The sequence below is a fragment of the Rhinopithecus roxellana genome, chromosome 7, assembly GCF_007565055.1.
Source record: "Rhinopithecus roxellana isolate Shanxi Qingling chromosome 7, ASM756505v1, whole genome shotgun sequence".
Lineage (NCBI taxonomy): Eukaryota > Metazoa > Chordata > Mammalia > Primates > Cercopithecidae > Rhinopithecus > Rhinopithecus roxellana.
In genome coordinates, this window is record NC_044555.1 from 51,494,014 (window position 1) to 51,514,105 (window position 20,092).

General features: G+C 51.8%; 1 protein-coding gene across 6 annotated transcripts in view; it reads left to right on the top strand.

The window, feature by feature from the left end:
* The first annotated feature begins 1,587 nt into the window (after positions 1 to 1,587).
* STARD8 (StAR related lipid transfer domain containing 8) overlaps positions 1,588 to 20,092 on the top strand; it is a 40,869-nt gene continuing 22,364 nt past the window's right edge. For 3 of the 6 annotated variants that reach the window (XM_030934702.1, XM_030934703.1, XM_030934706.1), the window contains exon 1: positions 1,588 to 1,740. In XM_030934702.1, coding sequence (XP_030790562.1) covers positions 1,632 to 1,740 — 109 coding nt within the window. In that variant the 5' untranslated portion in view covers positions 1,588 to 1,631. Of the gene's footprint in view, positions 1,741 to 8,683; positions 8,870 to 10,166; positions 10,273 to 20,092 lie in introns of those variants that run through there. The other 3 variants (XM_030934705.1, XM_010356435.2, XM_030934704.1) reach the window with 2 other exon arrangements.

Below are 20,092 nucleotides of genomic sequence, written 5' to 3' on the forward strand. Positions count from 1 at the left end.
AGGAGGAGCAGAGTCAGATCTGCCTTGGTTCTGAAACAACTCACTGTGCGACCTTGCACAAGTCTGCTTCCCACATGAAGAATGCATTCATTCAGACAGTAAATATTTTGTGAACACCTACTACTATATGCCACCATTGCCCTGGGGAAAAGGGATGCACGACGTGAAGATCAACATGTTAACCGCTAATTTCCTTCCAGCTCTGACACTGAGTTCATGAAAAGTGGGTGCAAATATCATGCAAATAAGCACAAATCAACTGGAAACTGCACTTCCTTTTTCTAGCTTATCCCTCACAAATGGAGTAGCTTAGCTCTAGATTCCAGGAACAAGGTATGGAGACAGTAGAGGGTAGGGGCTGTGACCTTCACCCATGTACCCCTTTATCGTTCACAATGCACATTCATCATTCCCATCGTGTCATAGGAATATTATCCTCATTTTACAGATGAGGAAACTGAGACTCAGAGAGGAGAAATCACCCAGGTTATGCCACAGTTAGTGCAGAGGCTCTACTAGAATCTTGGTCCCTTTACTGGCCACCAACAGAAGTAGAATGGAAATGACCTGGTCTGAGAGCTGTTGGTAACTTTTGGCCTTATCTCCATTGTAAACAAATTTAGACAGGACCCCCTCACCATCCCCAAGTCAGGTAATGCAAGTTTGCTTGCTGTGGTGGGGATTATGTATCAGAGAAAAGGTTATGTACCTTAGAGTCCTGGTCCAGGCTTTTTTTGTGGTACATGCCCGGGGGCTAAACTCTTTGAGAATAAAAGCTAATCTTTCTTGATGGAGTCTATACTCCGTGCCAGGCACCATGATCAATCCTTCAGATCCTTACAACAGTCCTGCAACATAGAGATAACTGCCCCAGCCTAGATGAAGGCCAAGTCATTTGCATTCTTGGGCCTCAGTTTTCCATCTGTAGCATAAGGGAGTCTAAGGGCTGTTTCCACTTCAGGATATTCTTGGTACTAGAAAGATTTCAAAGTGTCGTTGGTGGAATCCAGCTGGTCAGTTGCTCAGGCCAGCCAGTCAGAAAACGGGGTTGCGGGGAGGAGTGAAAAGTAGGGGGCGGTAAGGGACGCCGAGGAGTGAGTCAGTCTGCCAGGATGGCCAGAGCCATTGTTTCCTTCTCCATCTGGCTGTTGCACAAGGCCTTCCTCCACGTCACATGGTTGGTGAGATTTGGGGGCAGACAGGAGGTGGAGGGGCTGACCCCATAACTAAGAAGACACCCGCACTATCTTGCACTGAAGTATGAGAACAGAAAGGAGAGTAATCAGTGGACAGACAACTCTCGAATGGTGGCCAAGTTGGAAAAGGCTGGAAAGAAGGTGACTCCAACCTGGAAGAAGGCGTCCAATGGTGATGGAGAGGCGGAACCGCTGAGTAGATGACTGGAGGCTAGAAAAGGGGGAGTTCCTGCTCAAGGTGGGGGCGTGGAACTTTCTAGTCGCGACTGAGGGGGCGGGGAAACACAGCCATCATCCGCTCAGCCCCTCCCTCCCCGGGCTCCCCGCGGGTTCGCTCAGTCCTGGCGCAAAACTACCCGAGGCGCCAGCACTCCGGTTCGTCAGCTCGCTCTTGGGCTGCTGAGTCGCCTGGCACCGCGCGGCGCCCGCGGACACATGGCCCAGGCGCGGGGTTGGGGTCCGGCGTTGCGGCTCTCGAAGCCACGGACGTGGACTCAGTGGGGTGTGAAGGGCACCCAGTGGGACGCGCCGCGCTGGAATCCAGGTGAACTGAGAGCCAGGCAGCCCCGGGCGGGGAGGTCAGGGCTGCGCTGCGCTTCGCGGAGAGCTTCCCGCAGCGGCTCTTCGAAGCTCCCTGCTCCCCTCTGCCTTCTTGTTTGGTTCCAGCCCGGTTTTCATCGTTGAGTCCTATGTCCGTTTGCCTAAAACCTCACCCCTGGCCGGCAGTGCCCCCTTTTGAGGCTTTCCACCCCGCACGCCTTCTTTCTTCTAATTGTTAGGCAGCTCTTGCCCCGCCCTATGGGTGCCGCATCCTCTTATCCCAGTCCGAAGCGGGTGAGGCTTAGTCCTCACCCGCCTCAGTCTACATCCTCTGCTCAAAAAGAACACCACTTGGTTACTAACACATGGTAGGCGTTTAGTAAACAGTATGTCCCTTTACATCCATTCCTCCCGCACCTTCTTCGTCTCTGCCTTTGGTATCTGCCTGTTCCCCCTCCTGTCTTCCTGTCCCACTATATGTCTAACCCTCAGCCTATATTTTTTCCTTGTCATTGAGTTGTCCGTCTGTCCTTTCATCTCTTATTTATTTATTTATTTTTGGTCTCCAGATCCTTAAGTGTTATCACCTACACAGTACCTCCCTACATGCCCCTATCACTCCAAGGGCCCCTTACGTTCCTACTCTGTACCCCAGGTGCAGGACACAGCCCAGAAACCCTGGCAGCACCTTTATAACCAATTCGCATTGCCTGAGAGCTCCATCCCAAGGAATGGGACTCTGAGGGATCTCCCAAAGTCTCCGGCACTTTGTCTTTTTAAAAATCCCTCTCTCCTCAGTCTCCAAAGTAGCTGGGATTATTGCACACAGCTCTAATTTGCTCTTGATTCCACTCAAAGGGCAGGGAGGAAATAGCAAACTAGGTTGGGTTTCTCACCATAGATTTAACTTGGAATTGAGCACGCTGAAACACAGGACCCTTGGAGATTCTGAGAACAGACTCTCTGATTGTACTTATGGGGACACAGAGAGCCAGAGAGGGCAAGACTCTCAGCCAGGTCACACAGCTCATTCGTGGTAGAAACAAAGTAGAAGCCAGAGTGACAGCTGCCTGGCCCTGACCCAGGAGCCTTGGGTGTTGGGGGCTAGGACCGTTTCCTTGGGGGTCTGTTGATATAGAGTCATCAGGTCCCATCCACCCTGGGAGCCTGGCTACCCCTCCCTCCCTGTCCTCTGGGAACTGACCTGGCTACCCACCTGCCTGGGATGGGTGTTCTCTGTCAGGGGCTGCCATTGCCTCCCCCACTGACATGGGAGCTCCAGGAAGGCAGGGACCCAGGCTGTGGGCCTCCCCGCCCCACTCTCTGACCCTGTCCCTTGCCCAGTGCTTAGCACAGACAAGGTCTGGGTAACCATGTTACGGGAATGGCTGATGCATGTGTGTGGGGAAGTTCCATCCCTGGGTGAGGGCAAATCAGAACTCCTGCTTAGTAAGTGTGTGTGTGTATGGAGGGGAAGGGGGGGCAGTCGTGCTTGAGGAAAGGCCTTTTGAGAGGGTGGATGGGCTCCAAGGCCAAGCTGAGCCCAGAGCCCTTTGCTGAGTGGCCCTCAACCATCCAAACACATCCCATGCCCTCTCCGATGTCATCCTCGGGCCTCTGAGGGCTGCCCTTCACTGTCAGGAGACGGGGGTGTGGTTTGCCAGGGGCAGGCTAAGCCAGCCTGAATTGACGTTGTCAAGCCCTAGAGACCCCTCTTCACAGGGCTGGGCCAGGCCAGGCTGGGGGCAGGGTGTATAAAAGCCACACACCTCTCCACAAGCAGCCCTCCAGCTTCTAGGGCGCCAGGTCTGGTGGCAGTGTGGGGTCAGGCTGTGGCGGGGGCTGACGATGGAGCCTGTGAGTGGGAAGGAAGAGTCTCTCTTTCTGCTTCCCCGGATCCTCCTCCCCTTCCCAGGTATTTTCCTTGGGAGCTGCAACCCTGGAGGGACACTTGAAAGGATCCCAGGCAAGGAGGCAGGATCCTGAGGGCTGTTCAAGGACTCTGGGTACCCATAGCCCCAGAGTGAGCTGGGAGCAATGCTGGGAGCAGAGACCAGGGCTCCAGGAGTGGGATGGCTTAGCCTCAGCCCTCCCTTTCCCTGCCTTTCCCCTCAGGCTCCCCACCCTTCCTTTTTCTCACTTTCCTTCCCTGGCCCCAGGTACCCCCCATCCTCAGAGGACCATCGTGCCACCCCCACCCCTGTGCTCTGCAGAAGCCCTGTGCATGCTGGACTTGCAGATACCCCACCTCCATGGGAACACACAGAGGAGCTCACAGAAGCAGAGCATTCTGGAAGGAAAGGATCCTAGAATCAGGGCCCACCCTGTTTTTTTCCAGATGAGGAAAGTGGGCCTAGCCAGGGAGGAGCAAGCTCCAGGGCTGAGGACTGAGACTAAGCTGGGCGGAGAGCAGTGCTTCTGTCCTCGCCTGCTGTGTGTGGGGTGCGGGGCTGTGTCAGAGGCGGTCTTGCCTTTGCTCATCTCCCCTCTGCACGTTGTGGTCTTCCTCTGGAGGGCAAGAATGCGGTGGGGCACTGGGGTGGACATCCTGCTCTGAGTGTCTGTGCCACCATGGTCACCAAGTGCTCTGTCCAGGGTGACCCCACCTATTTGTTAGGGCTGGGCAGGCAGACTTCCCCGAGGTGTATGGGGGGTGCTCCATCTGCCTGCAGCAGAAAACCTCTGGCCCCTTGGAGACAGGCCAGTAAGGTCAGTCCGGAGGCCCATCCTGGGTGTGAAATGGGACCTGTGGCACTGTCATGGCCCAGGGGCTCTACCGAGTGGATGCTGGCGCCCAGCCTTCCATCAGACTGGCACATTGCCTGGTGATGGCTGAGGGGAGATGACAGGCCCCCGCGTGTCTGGGAGAGAGCCAGGCCTGGGTTATCCAGCTCCACCTGCCCAGTCTAAGTGCCTGGAGGCAGTCATGAGCTGCCCCACACCTCTGTGTCTGAGCTTAGGGAGGGCGAGGGCAGAGAGGTTAAGTGACCCTTGAATCTCACCTGTACTGGGCCTGGCTTGGCCTGTGCTCCAGAGTCCCTCACTGCCAGCCCAGGGCTCTGAGCTCAGCACAGAGCTCCTCCTTCCAGGGTGCTCCGGGGTGAGGGTGGAGGCAACCGTGAGAGTCCCCTAGGCTGTGGGCTGAGAAGGGGTGCTCCTTCCAGGATGTAGCTTTCTGTCCCCCATCCACACTCAGCAATGTATAGACAGTGAGGTGTCTGTGTGGCCCTCACCTTTTCAAACCCCTCCCCACCACTGTATGCCCTCTGTCCACATCTGCCCCTGCTTGGGCTGTCTTCTTAGTGCAAATCTCCCTCCTATGGCTACAGCTCCTCAGGAAGGTTTTTTTGTTTTGTTTTATTTGTTTGTTTGTTTTAATGAACCATGAGTATCCTATGTTGTGCGACTTGATCAATAGCCCCCTTTCATGAGGCTGGCCGGGGGCCCCAAGCCACCAGGGAGCAGGCTTCGGTGAGGCATGCAGGAATGCGTGTACAAGTGTGAGAGCCTGTGTGTGAGGCCACCCGTGCTGATGTGCTGGGTGGGGCTGGTCTGAGTGTAATTCATTTTCCCCTCACTGCTCCTACCCCTGTTCTAAAAACTTCCCAGCTGAATTCCCTGAAGTGATTGGCTGCCGTTTCTTTAGCTCCTATGGAAAAGAGTAGTAGAAGAGTCTATGTGGTTCCTTCTGGATATTAACCTAGCCATTCCAGAGTGGGGGCATGGGTCTGCCGGCAACAGCTCGAGCAACTCCCATTCCCAGGCAGGGAGGGGGTGGGGACTGCTGGGAGTCCTTAGGTAGGCCCTTATTGGGACCCAAGCATCTCAGAGTGAGGCTCAGGGGAATGGTATATGGAACTGCTCTTTGCCACAGCCTAGGATAAAAGGGCTGATAGGTCCCCCAAAGGTTAGCTCTATAGCACCTTCAGTGCCATCCTGCCACCTGCCACAGTCTTTACGGTATACTTTCACATTTACTGTCTCCACTCTACCCTGTGGGTATTATACTCTAGTCTTGTTTTTTATAGGTGAAAAAACTGATGGCTGGAGTAGCACAATGACTCGTCTTGGGTGGCATAACAAGAAAGTGGTAGAACTGGGACCAGCATTTAGCTCTACTACTTCTTAATCCAGGGTTCATTCTACTATTGCTCAGTGCTTCTCACCATATCTGACGCTTGTAAGCACTTACTACGTGCCAGCCATCATTCTAAGTGTTTATTTAGCCTAGTGGATCTGCTCTGCAGCGATTTAAGGTCAATGTTGTGATGATCATCTACACTTTCCAGATGAGGAAACTGAGGCAGAGTCACACAGCTAGTATGTAGCAGAGGCCATTTGTACCCAGGCCATCTGGCTCCAGAGTCCATTATACTCCCTCTTGTGGGACTTACGTAGTCTGTGGTGGTGGTGGTAGAATGAGGAAAGCCCCATGCCTCAGGCATAGAAACACACACACACACACACACACGCACAAACACACACACACACAGACTTTTTTTTGCCAGCCCTTGACCTGCTTCAAGCACTCTACATTCCCCTGCTTGATGACTGAGCTGGCATCCAAGGTAGCAGCAATAATGGTACTGTAGGACACACAAGCAAGAGTGAGGGCTTGAGGAAAAGGGGAAGTCAAGAACCTAAAGCTTCCAGTTACCTCCATAGTCACTCAGGGTGCAACCTAGAAATGGGCCTGTGAAAAGGTACTATTTTTCTCATCCATTCCGGGCACGATTAATCCTTGCAAGAGTCAGGGACAGGGAGCAGGGGTTGGCAGGGATATTGAAGGGGATGAGCTATCTTTGCTCTGCTAAACAGGCTGAGCACTCCTGGCCAGAATAAAAGAGGGAGATCAAAAAAGACCAAAAGAAATAGCCCTGATATCACTTGGGCCATTTCAAAATGTCACAATGTGTGTGGCAAATATTATGATTGTAGCTTTCCCTGACAGTTGTGTTCACTGTCATTCGACAAGCATTTTTATTGAGCATCTACTCTACGCCAGGCACTGCAAAATTCTCCTTCTAAGTATTTATAGCAGTGCCCCGATTTTTGGTAGTTTTTGTACTATACCCCCCTCCTTTTTTGTTTCCTGGTTTGATGGCTTAAAAAAAAAACAGCTGGTGTCTCAGAACCCATGATATCTGATTCAGTTAAATGTATCTACTTAAAGATAAGTTGACTTTGCTCATTAGTCATATGATTGTCATTTATTTTTGGTTGTGCTCTGAATATCTTTCAACATTTGTTCATTCATTAGCAAACAATAGTGAGGAAAGTACTGTAAGCACTGTGCTTGGTGCCTTGGAGTGGATGGAATTGACTTTGACAGGGTTTCTTGCCCTTAGGAAAATGATAAAATCATTGCAGGACCCCACTTTTTGTGCTTTTTAGCACTGTGCACAGGCAAGATGCCTTTGGCTTCAACTCAGAGCCTTAAGGATGCTTATAATTGTTAAAGCCTAGCCTCAGGAAGGAGGTCATATCCCTTCCCACCCACCAGAAGGATTTCGTTTCTGGGACTAACTTCTGGTGTACAGGCCTCATCCACAGATCCACAGGGACTTGGTTCACCTTGAACAAATTGCTAAAGGATACAAGCGGCAGTCCTGCCATCAAGAGGAAAGAGGGATACATGGGATACTCACAGTGGTGGTAGTGTCACTTTATCATTGCTCCTCTGACTCTCATCAGGGCCAGCAGGGAAGGAATGTGGGAGAATTTCATTTTGGCCTAGTGAACTGAAGGCGAGACAGCAGAGGGGCACTTGGGGCTGGGTTAGGCCTGGCTCTGTCTTTGCCTGGGTGACCTTGATAAAGTTGCTGCCCTCAGAGACAGATATTTTTGCTCTCATCTGTATTGGATACTCTAACAAGCAAGTTAGATGGACGCAGTTCCTGCCTTCTAGGAATGGTATGGAGAAAATAACCAGTGTACAGGTATTGACCCTGCCATGGATTTTCTGGGTAAATCATTTGAGACCAGGAGTGTGAGACCAGCCTGGGCAACATAGCAAGACTTCAGCTCTACAAAAAAAATTTAAAAATTAACTGAACATGGTGGCACACACCTGTTATCCTAGCTACTCAGGAAGTTTAGGCAGGAGATTTTCTTGACCTCAGGAGTTCCAGGCTGGGTAGCTTTAAGTGAGTCATCTCTGTTCAGTTTCTGTCTTTGTAAATGTGAGGGATAGCAGTTGAACTGCATGAGGTCCTGGATACTCTCAGTCCTGACTAATAGGAATCCTCAATTCAACAATGAAATCAAGGTTGTGAACTTGTGTTGGACCCTTGCGATGAAAGGCCAGAGAGAAATCAAAGCCAAAGGCTCTTGTTTCTTACTGAATTTCAATGGGCTTTCTGGTGGTGCTTACTATCAGAACTCCTGGAAGCCCTCCCCTGCCACGATTAATGTTCATGCCCCAAGTTTTCCATGCATTTCTCTGCAGAGGTAGAGTTTGGACTTGGGGTAGGAGAAGTTGCAGAGCCACTGGGGCCTGAGCAAGGTAGGAACGGCAGCTTCCTGCTCAAATTCCTAATCATCGGGGTTTCCCCTACCAATTGGAGATGTCACCGAAGTTATGTCTTCTGGACATCCCATAAACTATCGAGCAAGTCACTGAGCTCTCCCAGGCACATGGCATATGTGTTTAAATCCCCCAAACAGTGCCAGACTCATTCATAAGTCCATAAATATTAGCCTGTGTGCCTGGCCAAGTCGCTCCTTGGGCCTCAGTCGTTGGGCTTGCACCTCCTCCCTGGCAGCGGTGTGACCCCAGGGAAAGGCAGCGGCGAGGGCATTGGAGGACCGGTAGGCAGTGACCCGCCCACCCAGATTTGGGCGACTTTCTGGCGAGTCCGGTGGGCCAGACTGCGTCCCCATTGGCCGAGGGGAGGTGGGCGGGGCGTCCCTACAGCCCTGCTCGCCCACGCTCCCTCCCCACCTGCGCTGAGTGGACTCGGGTTGACAAGGCTTAAGCAGCCGCGGCAGCTGCTCTTCTGGCTGGCACTGTTACCCCTGCCCGACCCCAGGCCTCGCGTGTGCCCCGGACGGAGCATTCCCTCCTGGACTCGCCTCCTGCCGGTTTGCTCTGTGTCAGCTCCCGAACCCAAAGGGGTGAACGCGACCTCCAGGTAGGAGTAGGGGCGACGGCAGAGGGAGATCCGGACAAACTGGGGCGCCTGGGCTTCCTCTCCCCGCCTTGCCTTTCTGGCGCGCTCCGGCTCGGCCCCTCTCCTAGCGGTTCCGCCGGGTGGCGTACGCAGGAGACAGGGAGGAAGCGAGCTGAGCCACCTCCGCCCCTGGGATTGGGGGATCAGAGTCGCCGAAATTGGGGGACCCCCGAGCGCGCCAGCCGAGCGACTTCCAGGGAAGCCTCGCGAGTGGGGCGGTGGAAGGCAGCTGTCCGCCTGTTACCGCCGGACCCGTGGGTCTCGCAGCAGTCGCTCTGGGGCTTTGGAGGAGGGTTGCAGCTGGGCGGGGGCGGCAGGACTTCAGGCCCTGTGGCCGGGTCGCGCCGGTTCGCCTGCCCTCTCCTTTCTCTGCTTTCCGGGGCATTTCCAGGAAGCCCCCGTCCGGCTGTATGGGTTTTCCCGTCGGCCACTGCCTCATTGCTTTCCCTTCTGAGAAACGCCCAGAACTTCTTGGTATTAAGGTAGCTGCGGGGACCAAGCGAAAACGTTTGGACACGTCTCATCTTCATAGGTCTCATTTTCCCATAAAGTCCAAAATGGGTTTGGATTAGAGGAAAGGCTTTTCAGTGGGATTTTTGGGATTTCCAAATTAGGTAGTGTGGGGTTCACGTTCCTCCTGACACTTGTGAAAGTTGCTCGCTGAATTACGACTCAGAAAACTGGGGTTCAGCCAGTCCATGTGACCTTAGGCGAGTCATACTACTGTGTGGGCCATAATGTTTTAAGCCACACCTCGGGTGGCAGCTTGATTTCAGTATCTAAAGGGCCCGGTCTCTTTCACCCTGACATTTAGTTACTTGGTACCTGGGGTCAGGCTCCTAATTGGCAGGTAAAAAGTTGTCTCTGAGACGCTCGGGGTGGCAGCAGCTATGCACACGAAGAGCTTTGTGGTGAATATGCAGCTAAGCCAGCTGGAAAACTAGAGTGTGCGTGGAGGGGTGGGCGACAGCAGCCAGACCAAGGTAGGGAGAGGTGGGAGTTTTCTTCCAGAGCCTGGGGCCACAGAGGTTGGGGTCCTCAGAGATTGGGCTGGCTTGGAGCCTATGCTTACCCCCAAGTCCCAGGGCCCTGGCTTCTCTCCCAGTCAGAGCCTAAGCGGAGAGGAGGAGTTAATGAATCACACCCAGGGCTATTTTCAAACCCTGACTCCTCCCGTGCGACCTGCTCCCTCCCCACTCCGGGGTTTGCCGCCTCCCTTCCTCCCTCCCCTCCCGCACACCTGTGTTATTGCCCTCTGAGTTTTCCTCTCATTTTCATCCTCCTGGAATGAAAGGGGGACAAATCTTGTCTGTGGATGGGATGGGAAGGTGGGCAGCCCAAAGGCATGGAGAAGAAGGCTGCAGGTGAGTTCTGGGTGGCTTTCACAGCGGGAAGAGTGTGATGAGAAGGGTGGTGTTTCGCTATAAGGGTATAGGGGTCGGTAGTGAAACTCTTTCACTCTAAAGGTACAGCTGCCATCTAGCTGGACCATTCTGGGCTGGTTTTCATTTTAGGGACGTGACTTTTTGTTAATGTGCTAGACTTTGGATTTTGGATTTCTGCTCCCTAGACCTCTATATTTAGTGCTAGGAAACACCACACTGGACACTGCCTCTCCTGCTTTTGAAGTATGCTAAACCTCTCTGTGCATCTACAGCTCCCCTCCCCCACCTGGACAGGAGAGGCTGCCTAGAGATGATATCTGGAGGTGTTTAGAGCAAGAAGAAGGGCTGAACTGAAGGTGTGCAAACCAAAGGGGCTGAGTGCCCTCTGTGCTTGCTTGAGACAGGGTTTGCAGTGAGTCATGTGGGGAGGATGGCAGAGCCTTCCTTATTCAAACACAATACCTCCTGAGTTCCAGCAGAGAAGCAAAGAACACCAAGAAGGCTCGAATGTTGTCCCTCTCTGTCTTCCTGAAGTTTTAAAATTCCATTATTGGGACTACAGATTGGAGAGGGAGCAGAGGACCCCTGTGTCCAGGTTTAGAGGATAGCAACAGGGACACAAAGGCAAGAAGGTCCCAAAGGGAGAAGGGGATGGAGTCTCCAATTGGGAAGCTGTCACAGCTGCAGCTGCTTTGCTGCTAGGAGACTCCTGGAGTTCCTTATTTGAGCCATGGGAAGTTCAGGTTCAACAGATGGCAGGTTTATCACATGCAGGCTGTGCCCTCACCTCTTTTCTGGCTAGAAGAAAGAGTTGCCTCTACCATGAAAAGAAGAGAAGGACCTTTTCCCTTAGGCTCCCAGTTTGGGTAGGATCAGGCGTCATGGTCATGAGCCTTAGGAAAGCTGTTCAGCAGATAAAATAGGGACAGCAGATTTCAAAGATGCAAGGGCTTTAGGGTGGGAAGTATGAGCTCTCGGAGATCTAGGTGAGTTTTACGTTGTTCCCCACCCCACAACAGGGTAGTTGAGCGCCGGGCTGGGCACACAGTTGCTGGTGTCAAGTGTTTATTAAGGGGTCTTGGTTTTGTGTGTGCACACTTGTGCATGGGCATGCATTCGGGAAGGGTCCTGGTAGATAGGAATCAGTGGACTGGAGGCCACAGCCTGGGCCCTTGTCACAAGTCTGAAGTGCTGTGTTTGTGGGTGGAGTTTCTTTTTCCCCAGTCCTGCAGGTTGGTAACTTGCATGCTAAACAGTTGCTGTTCCTGTTTACATCGACCACACACAGGAATTTTAGAACTGAATGTTAAGTTCCCTAGGAGTCCAGGGTGGCATGGAGCAAAGAACAGGGGACTGGGAGTTGGACATGGGGAGCTTTAACTCCAGGCTCTGCTGCCCCCCTCAAATTCTCCGACTCTGGGTTTCTCCTCATTTTTTCCACTTCACTGGATTAAACTAGGGGATCCATGGCTAAGTACTTTGTAAACTACCACGTGCTGTATAAATTATTAGTCATTAGGTTTCGGCTTGGTGCTAGGTCTTGTGGAGGACACAGAGTTAAAACCCCCAGCTCCAGGGAATCTACCATCTAGTTTGGGGGTTAGTGGCATAAATAATACATGCCACTAATTATTTATGTATTAAATAATAATACCTTGGTGATGGCTTTTAAAAAACTATTAGGACTAATTTCAAACATATATAAAAATAGAGACAATTAGTGTACTAAGACCCCATGTACCCATCACCCAGTTTCAACAGCCATTAGCCCACGGCCAATCCTGCCCTGTCCGCACTCCTATCTACATCATGCCCTTGTCATTTTGAAACAAATCCCAGATACCTTATCAGTTCATGTATACATATTTCAATATGTATTTCTAAAAGATAAGGATTCACAAAAACAGCCATTATCACACCTAAAATAATTTCTTAGTATTATCAAATAACCGGTAAGTGTTCATATTTCCAATTGTTGAGAAGGACTTATTTGCCCTGGGCGTCCATTCTGCCCTGGGAATCCATTCCAGGGAGTGATTGCTTTTGACTGAGGGGAAGGTGACCGATAGAGGCAGTGACATTTGAGCTGAACCTTGGAAGAGAGGCCCAGGAAAGGTCCCAGTCCAGATGTTAGCTGCCTCTAGGGCTCCAGATCTGGAGGCTGACCCATGGAGGCTTCTTGCAGAGACTTCCTGCCTTTGTTTCTCTAGCAGTAAATGACATTCTCGCTCTCACACTTGCTTCCCCAGTCCAGGGCACCCAGGAGTTTGGGGTCCGCAGGTCTAGGAGAATTCTGGGAGGCTGCTCTCCACCTAGGCCTCTTCCCTGCGCCTGACCCCCGAGGCCAGTTCAGAGCAAAACAGGATGTATTCAGGATGAACGTCTTTCCCAGCTTGTCATCTAATCACCAAGGCCCAGCTTGGAGCTTCCTCTCTCATTCATGATAAAAACCCTCACTGTCTCTCTTTTCCCTTCCGCCCCAGTTAGGGTGTGCTGACTTCCTCCATATCCGGGCCAGCCCTCTACCCCCATGCGGGGCTGAGGGAGAGATTCCCTCAGTGCAAGCCTCTGCCCCCACCCACCTCACCGCAGCCTGTCGGAGAGAGAGAGAGAAAGACCCCAGGACTGTTCTCCCTGACTGCAGGTTCCTGCTCTTGGGCTGTCCTTGGGAAAAGAGCAGCCTCCTTCCAACAAGCCTGGGGTCCTGCCACTGCTTGGTTAATCATTGAGCCACATAATAACCACCTTGGAAAGTCATCTTTAGAGGATGGTCATTAACTAACTCCCTGTCCACCCCAGGCCTTAAAGAGACCGTGTCCTGAACCCTCACCTTCCCCCAAGGGAACATTGACAAACATTCTGTCACGGGACCTTCTGGGGCCAGTTAAAAGTCTGCCCCTTCGTCCTTTACTTGGGCAAACAGAAGCAATTATTCACACCATTTGAAGGACATGGGTTCGGCTTGGACGGTATTGAGAAGGGGAGGGGAGTGAATTGATGGGGATTTGGATGGGCAGTGGGGTCCAGCATCAGAGTTAAAAAGGGGTAGGGATGTCTCTAGGAGTAGTTGATCCCCTCATCTCAATTTGAGAGTCTAAAAGAGCAAGAAATGCCCACCCAAAGGGTCTGCCGATGCTGGGGATGGAGTTACGCTGTGTGAATGTGTGTCTGTTTTCAGTACAGCTGTGGGTCCCTCCACACCAGGCTGCAGGGGGAATGGGGACAGCCAACCACATGGTTGCTGCTGAGAGGCTGAGGGGCTCTGTAAGTGGAGGAGGATGCCTTCCTCTGGGAGCCTGTATCTAGACAAACAGTGGCACTTGGGAAGGGTTGGGCCAGGACCCAGACCCAGACCCAGACCCAATTTAGAAAGCTCCAGACCACATGCAGTTTTCTGCAGTTTCAGTAGGAAGAGAAGGAACCACCCTGTGGGCCTGCTACAGAGTTAGGAAACGGCTTCTAGTTCTGCCCCCTTTATAGCTTTCTCTCAGTGAGTGATTTTTGCTTTCTCTGGGCCTCAATTTCCACGACTATAAAGTGGGTAGGGCAGGTGGCAGGCAGACTCAGTGGTCTGTCAGCCTTCCTTTCAGCTATGCAAGTATGCCTCCCCACCCAAGGCCCTTTTCTTGTCTACTGGGCAATGGTGAGCTGGCTTCAAATTCATCCGGGCCCAGACACTGAATGTTCTCAGCCGGCTGGGTCAGTTTGAGCTGGCCAAGCCCTGAATTGCCACAGCTTGGGTTCTCCTTGTGCATGGGCTTTTCTGCAGTTTGCTCTCTGGCCCCTCCCCAAGCCTGTGTCTGTCCCAAGTGGCCAGCCACTCTCTGACCCATTCAGCACAAGTTAATGAGTGAACTGCTCCCCCTCGGTCATACCAGCCCACGGTGCTCCTGGGATACTAGGTCCCTTTGGGAAGCAGCCAAGGGCCTAGCCAGCTCCAGTCACCTTTATGCTCTCTCCCACAACCCCTCTAGAGGTAGGTATGCAGGCAGATCTCAGGGGAGAAGGACCTTTAGAGGGTACTAGGTCCAACTTTCCTTCTGAAACTTGGGGCTTCCCGACAGGTACTCGTGCAGTTCCTGCTCACTCATGTTCAATACGTGGGAATGTGATATGTTTCAAGCAAGTTGCTTTCGTCTTTGGAATGTCTGAAAGTTTTTTCTCATGTTGAACTTAACTGTGCCTCCCTGAGGCTTCTAACCCTGGGTCCCGACTGTGCCCCCTGGGACCACCTGGACCCTGTCTGCTCTCTCTGACCTTCAGGAGTCTGAGGACAGAACCCAAGTGCACCTGTGTCTTCTCTAGGCCAAACAGCCTTCAAGCATCTGTGCTCCTCCTCAGACCTGGAGCAGCCCCCTTCCCAGCCTCATCACTGTCCTCTGTCCTCCCTGCCTGCTACTGTTTATGGCCCCCTTAACATGTGGGGACAGGAAATGGGGCACTGGAAACCCCTCACTCCCCTTGGTTTATTTATAGTCTGAACTTGTTCAGATGACTTCTCCATAATCCTTTTCTAGTTACCCCAGCGGGTAGACTCCTAACCCCCAGAATCTTGAGTGCAAATACCTTAGACAATGCTGATTTGTTTATTGTTCAGGTCCAGCCAGCTCTCATGATTGGAGAGCCCTTGGAAGGTAGGGCCTTCCAATTGGTGCCCCTGTAGTGGAGGACAAGCCTGGTGTTAGTAGGTGTTCCCCTTGATTAGTTGAATACTATGTAATATGTGGGGGGCTTCTAGCGTACCCTGCTTTCCTGCCACTCGGTTTTATCTTTGGAGTTGGTGAGGGGTGGAGGGAAGGGGATATTTTAGGGAGTACTGAAGCCGGAAATGAGTATGAGCCATGCCCACAGTGAGGCCTAGAAGAGTGAATCAGACAGGGAGAAATACCAACTTAGCCATTCCTTCCCCTAGCAGTTGATGATGACGACTGTGAGTCCTCCCATTTCTTCAGTGTTTTCAAGGCACTTTCACTTCCATGATCCCATTGTGTTCTTAGAGCAGCCCTGTAAAGTAGATGGTATGATTTCCCCAGAGTGATCTGTGGTGGTCTCCACCTGAGGCCCAGGGAAGGGAGGAACGGTCTCCAGTGAGGGAGGATTTGGAGCCCAGGTCTCCTGACCCTCAGCGCTCCCTGTTTTCCCCAAACCACACCCAGCAGCCATGGCAGCCGGGGCTGACTCGGCAGCTTCCCCACCGCAGAGGAACTCCTGCCCTGGCTGCAACTCTGTTCCTGTGAGAGAGTGAGCTCCAAGGGAGGTGGCCTAGGATTTCCTGTCCTTTATCTGGGCTGGCCAAAGGCTGGCCTGTCTGAGGTGTGAGATAGGCACCTGCAGCCAGCCTTTCTGCTCCAGGCTGAGGTCAAGTCAGGCTGTGGCAGAGGCAGTTGAGCTTGTGGGAAGAGCTTGTCCCCAAACATCTGTCCTGAGCAGTGCCCACACCAGAAGGGCCTTCTAAATGGGAAAAACAAAGAGGAGAATGTGGAAAAGGGGTCAAAGTGGAGCAGAAGTAAAATACATCCTGAGCTGTACACAAGCTCTCATGTTCACAGTGCTGGGAGACTTTGGGCAAATTACTTAACTTCTCTGAGCCTTCATTTTGTCAGCTCTGAAATGGAGATATGTACCCACCTCATGGGGTTGTTGAATATTAAATCCAACAATATAAATAAAATTATTGTCATGATTGTTGCTTGGTAGTACCTTCTGCAGTCCTGTCATTTTGCTGTTTTTCACTGACCTGGGGTTGTGCAGTCCTCAAACCTGCCACCTCCTGGCATTCGGTCTGGACTTTGCAGTCATTTCAGAGTCCACCTTACCCAGAAAAGCTCCCTTTGGCCATGCCCACCCACAGGGCTTCCTTCCTCTGGCCTTCTTTAGTGGCATTCGCGACACTGCAACAGTTTTCAAGGCAGTGTCAATAATTTAGAAGAGTTCACTATTATTATTGGTGTCACCAATAATAATAGTGAACTCTTCTAAATTATTGACACATTTTAACTTCTTTAGCATTCATGGCAATTCTGTAAGGTAGGTACTGTCTCTATTTTACTTGTGAAGCAACTGAGGTAAGTAGAGGTTAGATAAACTTGCCCAAGGTCACATATCCAGGGAGTGATGGAGCTGGGATCAGGACCCAGGTGGTCTGACTCTGCCTCCTGACATCTTTAATGACTGGGCCATGCCTCTCTCCAGATGCCTGGCCAGGAGGCAAGAGCTGAGGTTCGGGTCTCCTTCCCCTCCTGAGTGCTCATCACACCCACCAGTGATTAGTCACTTCTGGACAGGCAGTCCCCAGGTCCTTGCCTGTCTGCTCTGTGCACTTCCCCTCACTCTCCATCACCAAGGTGGACAGATGGATAGGAGGGAGGACATGGAGGAGTGGGTATTTATGCTCTAAAACAGAGCTGCATTGGGGTGGGGAGGGTGTGCAGGAGGGAGTTGGGCGGTGGGGGTGGCAGTGTGGTTCTGACATCAGCACCAGGCCTGCCTGATTAGCACCTTCTAGTACTGGGGGTGGAGAGCAGGGTGCTGGGTGGCATTGGGGAAGAAGAGACATTTGAATATGCCCTCTTGACAACCAAGCTGCATTATTTAGAAGGCGTGGGTGGTTGGGGCAGGCAGGAGGCTGGCTGGATTAGCTCCTATGATCACTAGCTGGCGTGTCCCATGCTAGAATTGGGTGGGAGGAGGTTGTCCGGAAGCTCTAGCCCTCCCGGAAGTGCTTCCATCTCAGGGTCCTTGGGGCTGCAACCTTCCTTCCCTCAGGCTGTATTAGCTGCCAGCTCCATTGCTTCGGGGCTTATGCCCCTTTATCTTGCCTCCAAAGCAAGCTCCAGGGAGTGCTACGAAGGCCAGTCCATATGAGCCTCTGTCTCCTGAGAAGGATGGGCCTGGCAGCAGCTCTGGCCAAGTGCTGCAGGAGAGTTCAACTTTTTTTCTCTTTTCAGACCTTAGTACCCAGTGTAGGGCTTGGCACCAAGTAGGTGCTTGGGTATTATTAGTTGAATAATTTCACAGTTCATGGGGAGTGGATTCTAAGGGGAGAGCCGAGGGAGGGAACAGGTCAGCAGGAGGGCTGTGGGTGTTTAGGTAGGCTTCTGGCCCAATCTGTAGTCCAACAGAAGCTACTTGACCTAGTGTAGCCTCAGTTTCCCCATTTGTACCATAGGCATTACCTGCTTTGGACGAGTTCTTGTGGGGACCAAATGACATACAGAATGATCAAGTGCTTTCCCGGCTGATGGGAAGTTAAATTCAGGCTAACCACTCATACTGCAAAAACCCTGGTAAATAATTTTGTGTCTGCTGTGTGCCAGGCCGCAGCCTAGACAATTTCTTTTCTTTAATGAGGAAGATTCTAACTTGGTAGCTCTGACTCTAGAGCCAAACTTCTTGGATTTGCATCTTGGCTCACCACTTCTTAGTTGCTGACCTTGGGCAAGTTACTCGTATCTCTGGGTCTCAGTTTCCTCCTCTGTAAAATAGAGATATTATTGGAGCACTTAGCTCACGGGTTTGTTGTGAAGATTCAATAACATAATACACATTAAAAAAAAAACTAAAGAAATGCCTGGGACATAATAATGGCTTAGTACAAAGTCCGTGGCCCAGGGCACGTAGTAAGTACTGTATAACTATTAGTGTTTGCTATATTTTATTAATAATTACATTCTGTATCATAAATATTGCTGTGAGTAAGAAGTATAGAGCCAGGACCAGGGGCGGTGGTGGCTCACACCTATAATCCAGCAATTTTGGAAGGCTGAGGCAGAAGGATTGCCTGAGCCGAGGAGTTTGAGACCAGCCTGGGAAATATAGGGAGACACCTATCTCTACAAAAAATAAAAAATACATATTAGTTGGGCGTCATGGTGCATGCCTGTAGTCCCAGCTACTCTGGAGGCTGAGGTGGGAGGATTGCTTAAGCCCGGGAGGTCGAGGCTGCAGTGAGCTGTGATCGTGCTACTACACTACAGCCCTGGTGACAGAGTGAGACCTCATTTTAAAAAAAGAAAAGGAAGAGGTACAGAGCCATGACTCACAGGCTATGTCTTCAGGTGACTAGCCTGTTAACTCCTCCCACTGTACCTTGTAACCTCTATGCCCATAGGCCTTACAGAGCTTAAGACCACCGTTTGGGGTTCTCCTTCCCTTGGCCCTACCATGACCTGAGCATGCACATCGTCACCCTTGCCCCCAGAGCCCTAGGCTCCGCCCCTTGCTATGTGCTCAACATCACAGCCCTCCCTCTGACTCTCCTTGGGGCTGGGGGAGGCGTTGTGTCTGCTCCCTTCCCAGGGAGGCCACTTCTCTCAGGCCCATTTCCTTTCTATCAGAGACAATTTTCTCTGGATCTCAGGGTGGGGCCAGGCTCCTTCAAGGCATTTCCTGTCCAGGAGTTTATATTTGGCCTGAGCAAAAGGAAAGGGAAGTAGGCAAGGGGATGGGATGCAGACGTGGTGGCACAGGGTCAAAACAGACAAGCGCCAAGACTTTCCAGGCCAAGAGAGGGAGGCAGGAGGTAGGCACACCCATTCTCTCAGGTGAACGTGGATGCCCTCCCCTGAGCTCGGCGGAGTGAAGTGCTCCTTCAGGTCGTAATGCCTCCACAATCGAGCAAAGTTCATTTTCTGTTCTCACATCTCTGAGCCTTCGTTCCTGGCTATGTGGTTTCTGTCCTAGGGCAAGCCTTTGAGGTAAAGACGTGCTCAATTCCATTTCTAGTGCTGTGGTGATACCAGACAAGGGAGCAGAGGCAGAGGCCTGTATTCTGTGTAGTGGGAAGTAGGGCTTCCTGTCTGTTGCCAGAACATTCGGTAGCCCTTAACACACTTCAGTGGCAACACAAAGACCAAAAGTACCCAGTGCAGAGAAGCCCCCAGTTGAATGGGGGATAGACTCACATGCTGCTGAGATGATCATGGAAATGTGTTAGGGGATTGCTTAATTGAACTGAGCCACTGGGTGTTAGGGGGTTGGTGAGAGGTCAGGGGAGGCTTCGTGGGAGGGGGTGTTTGATCTCCAGCTTGATGAATAAATAGTAGTTTAAAGCTTCAAATCAGGCTGTGTCTAGATTGTGCAGAGTCTTGAGTGCCAGGGAGCAGTCAAGGCTATCTGCCCCAGGCTGTGGAAGCTCTTTAGGTTGTAGAGTAGGGGAGCGGCCAGGTTAGAGCTGGGCTCTTGGAAGAAGCAGCTGGCAGGATGGCCCCTTGAAAGGAGAGGCTAGAGGCTGGGAACTTGGAGGGCTGAAGTAATCCAGGCAGAAGAACCTAGAGCACAGTTGGGCAGGAAAAAAGCCCAACCATTTGATGGAAAAGTTGGTAGAATTTGGTGATTAAATACATGTGGCGAGAAGAGAGCAAGGATGACTTGAGGTTTAAGCCTAGGCAGTGGGCACACTGGGAGGCAGAAACATACGGAGAGCTGGTTGTGGGGAAAGATGGGTTTGGTGTGTACACTGAGGATCCTCGCTTGGGTCCTCAGAAAAGAATGTGAAGGAAAAAAGCTCCCCCCACTGAGGCAGCCACTACGTGTACATCACACACACCTCTGCTGCAGCTCTAGATTTTGGGGAGCGGTCATTAGGAGATGGGGAAACTGAGGTTCAGACAGAGGTAATGGCTTGCCTGAGGTTATGCAAGATGCTAGTGGAGCTAAGGCCAGAAGGTAGTTCACCTGACCTTTAGTTCAATACTTTCCACTCAAACCAAAGTGGAGAGCAGTTACCGCTGACCTAATATCTGCCCCAGACCGGTTAGGCTGGCATCATTTACCTCTAGGCCAGGGACTGGAGATGACG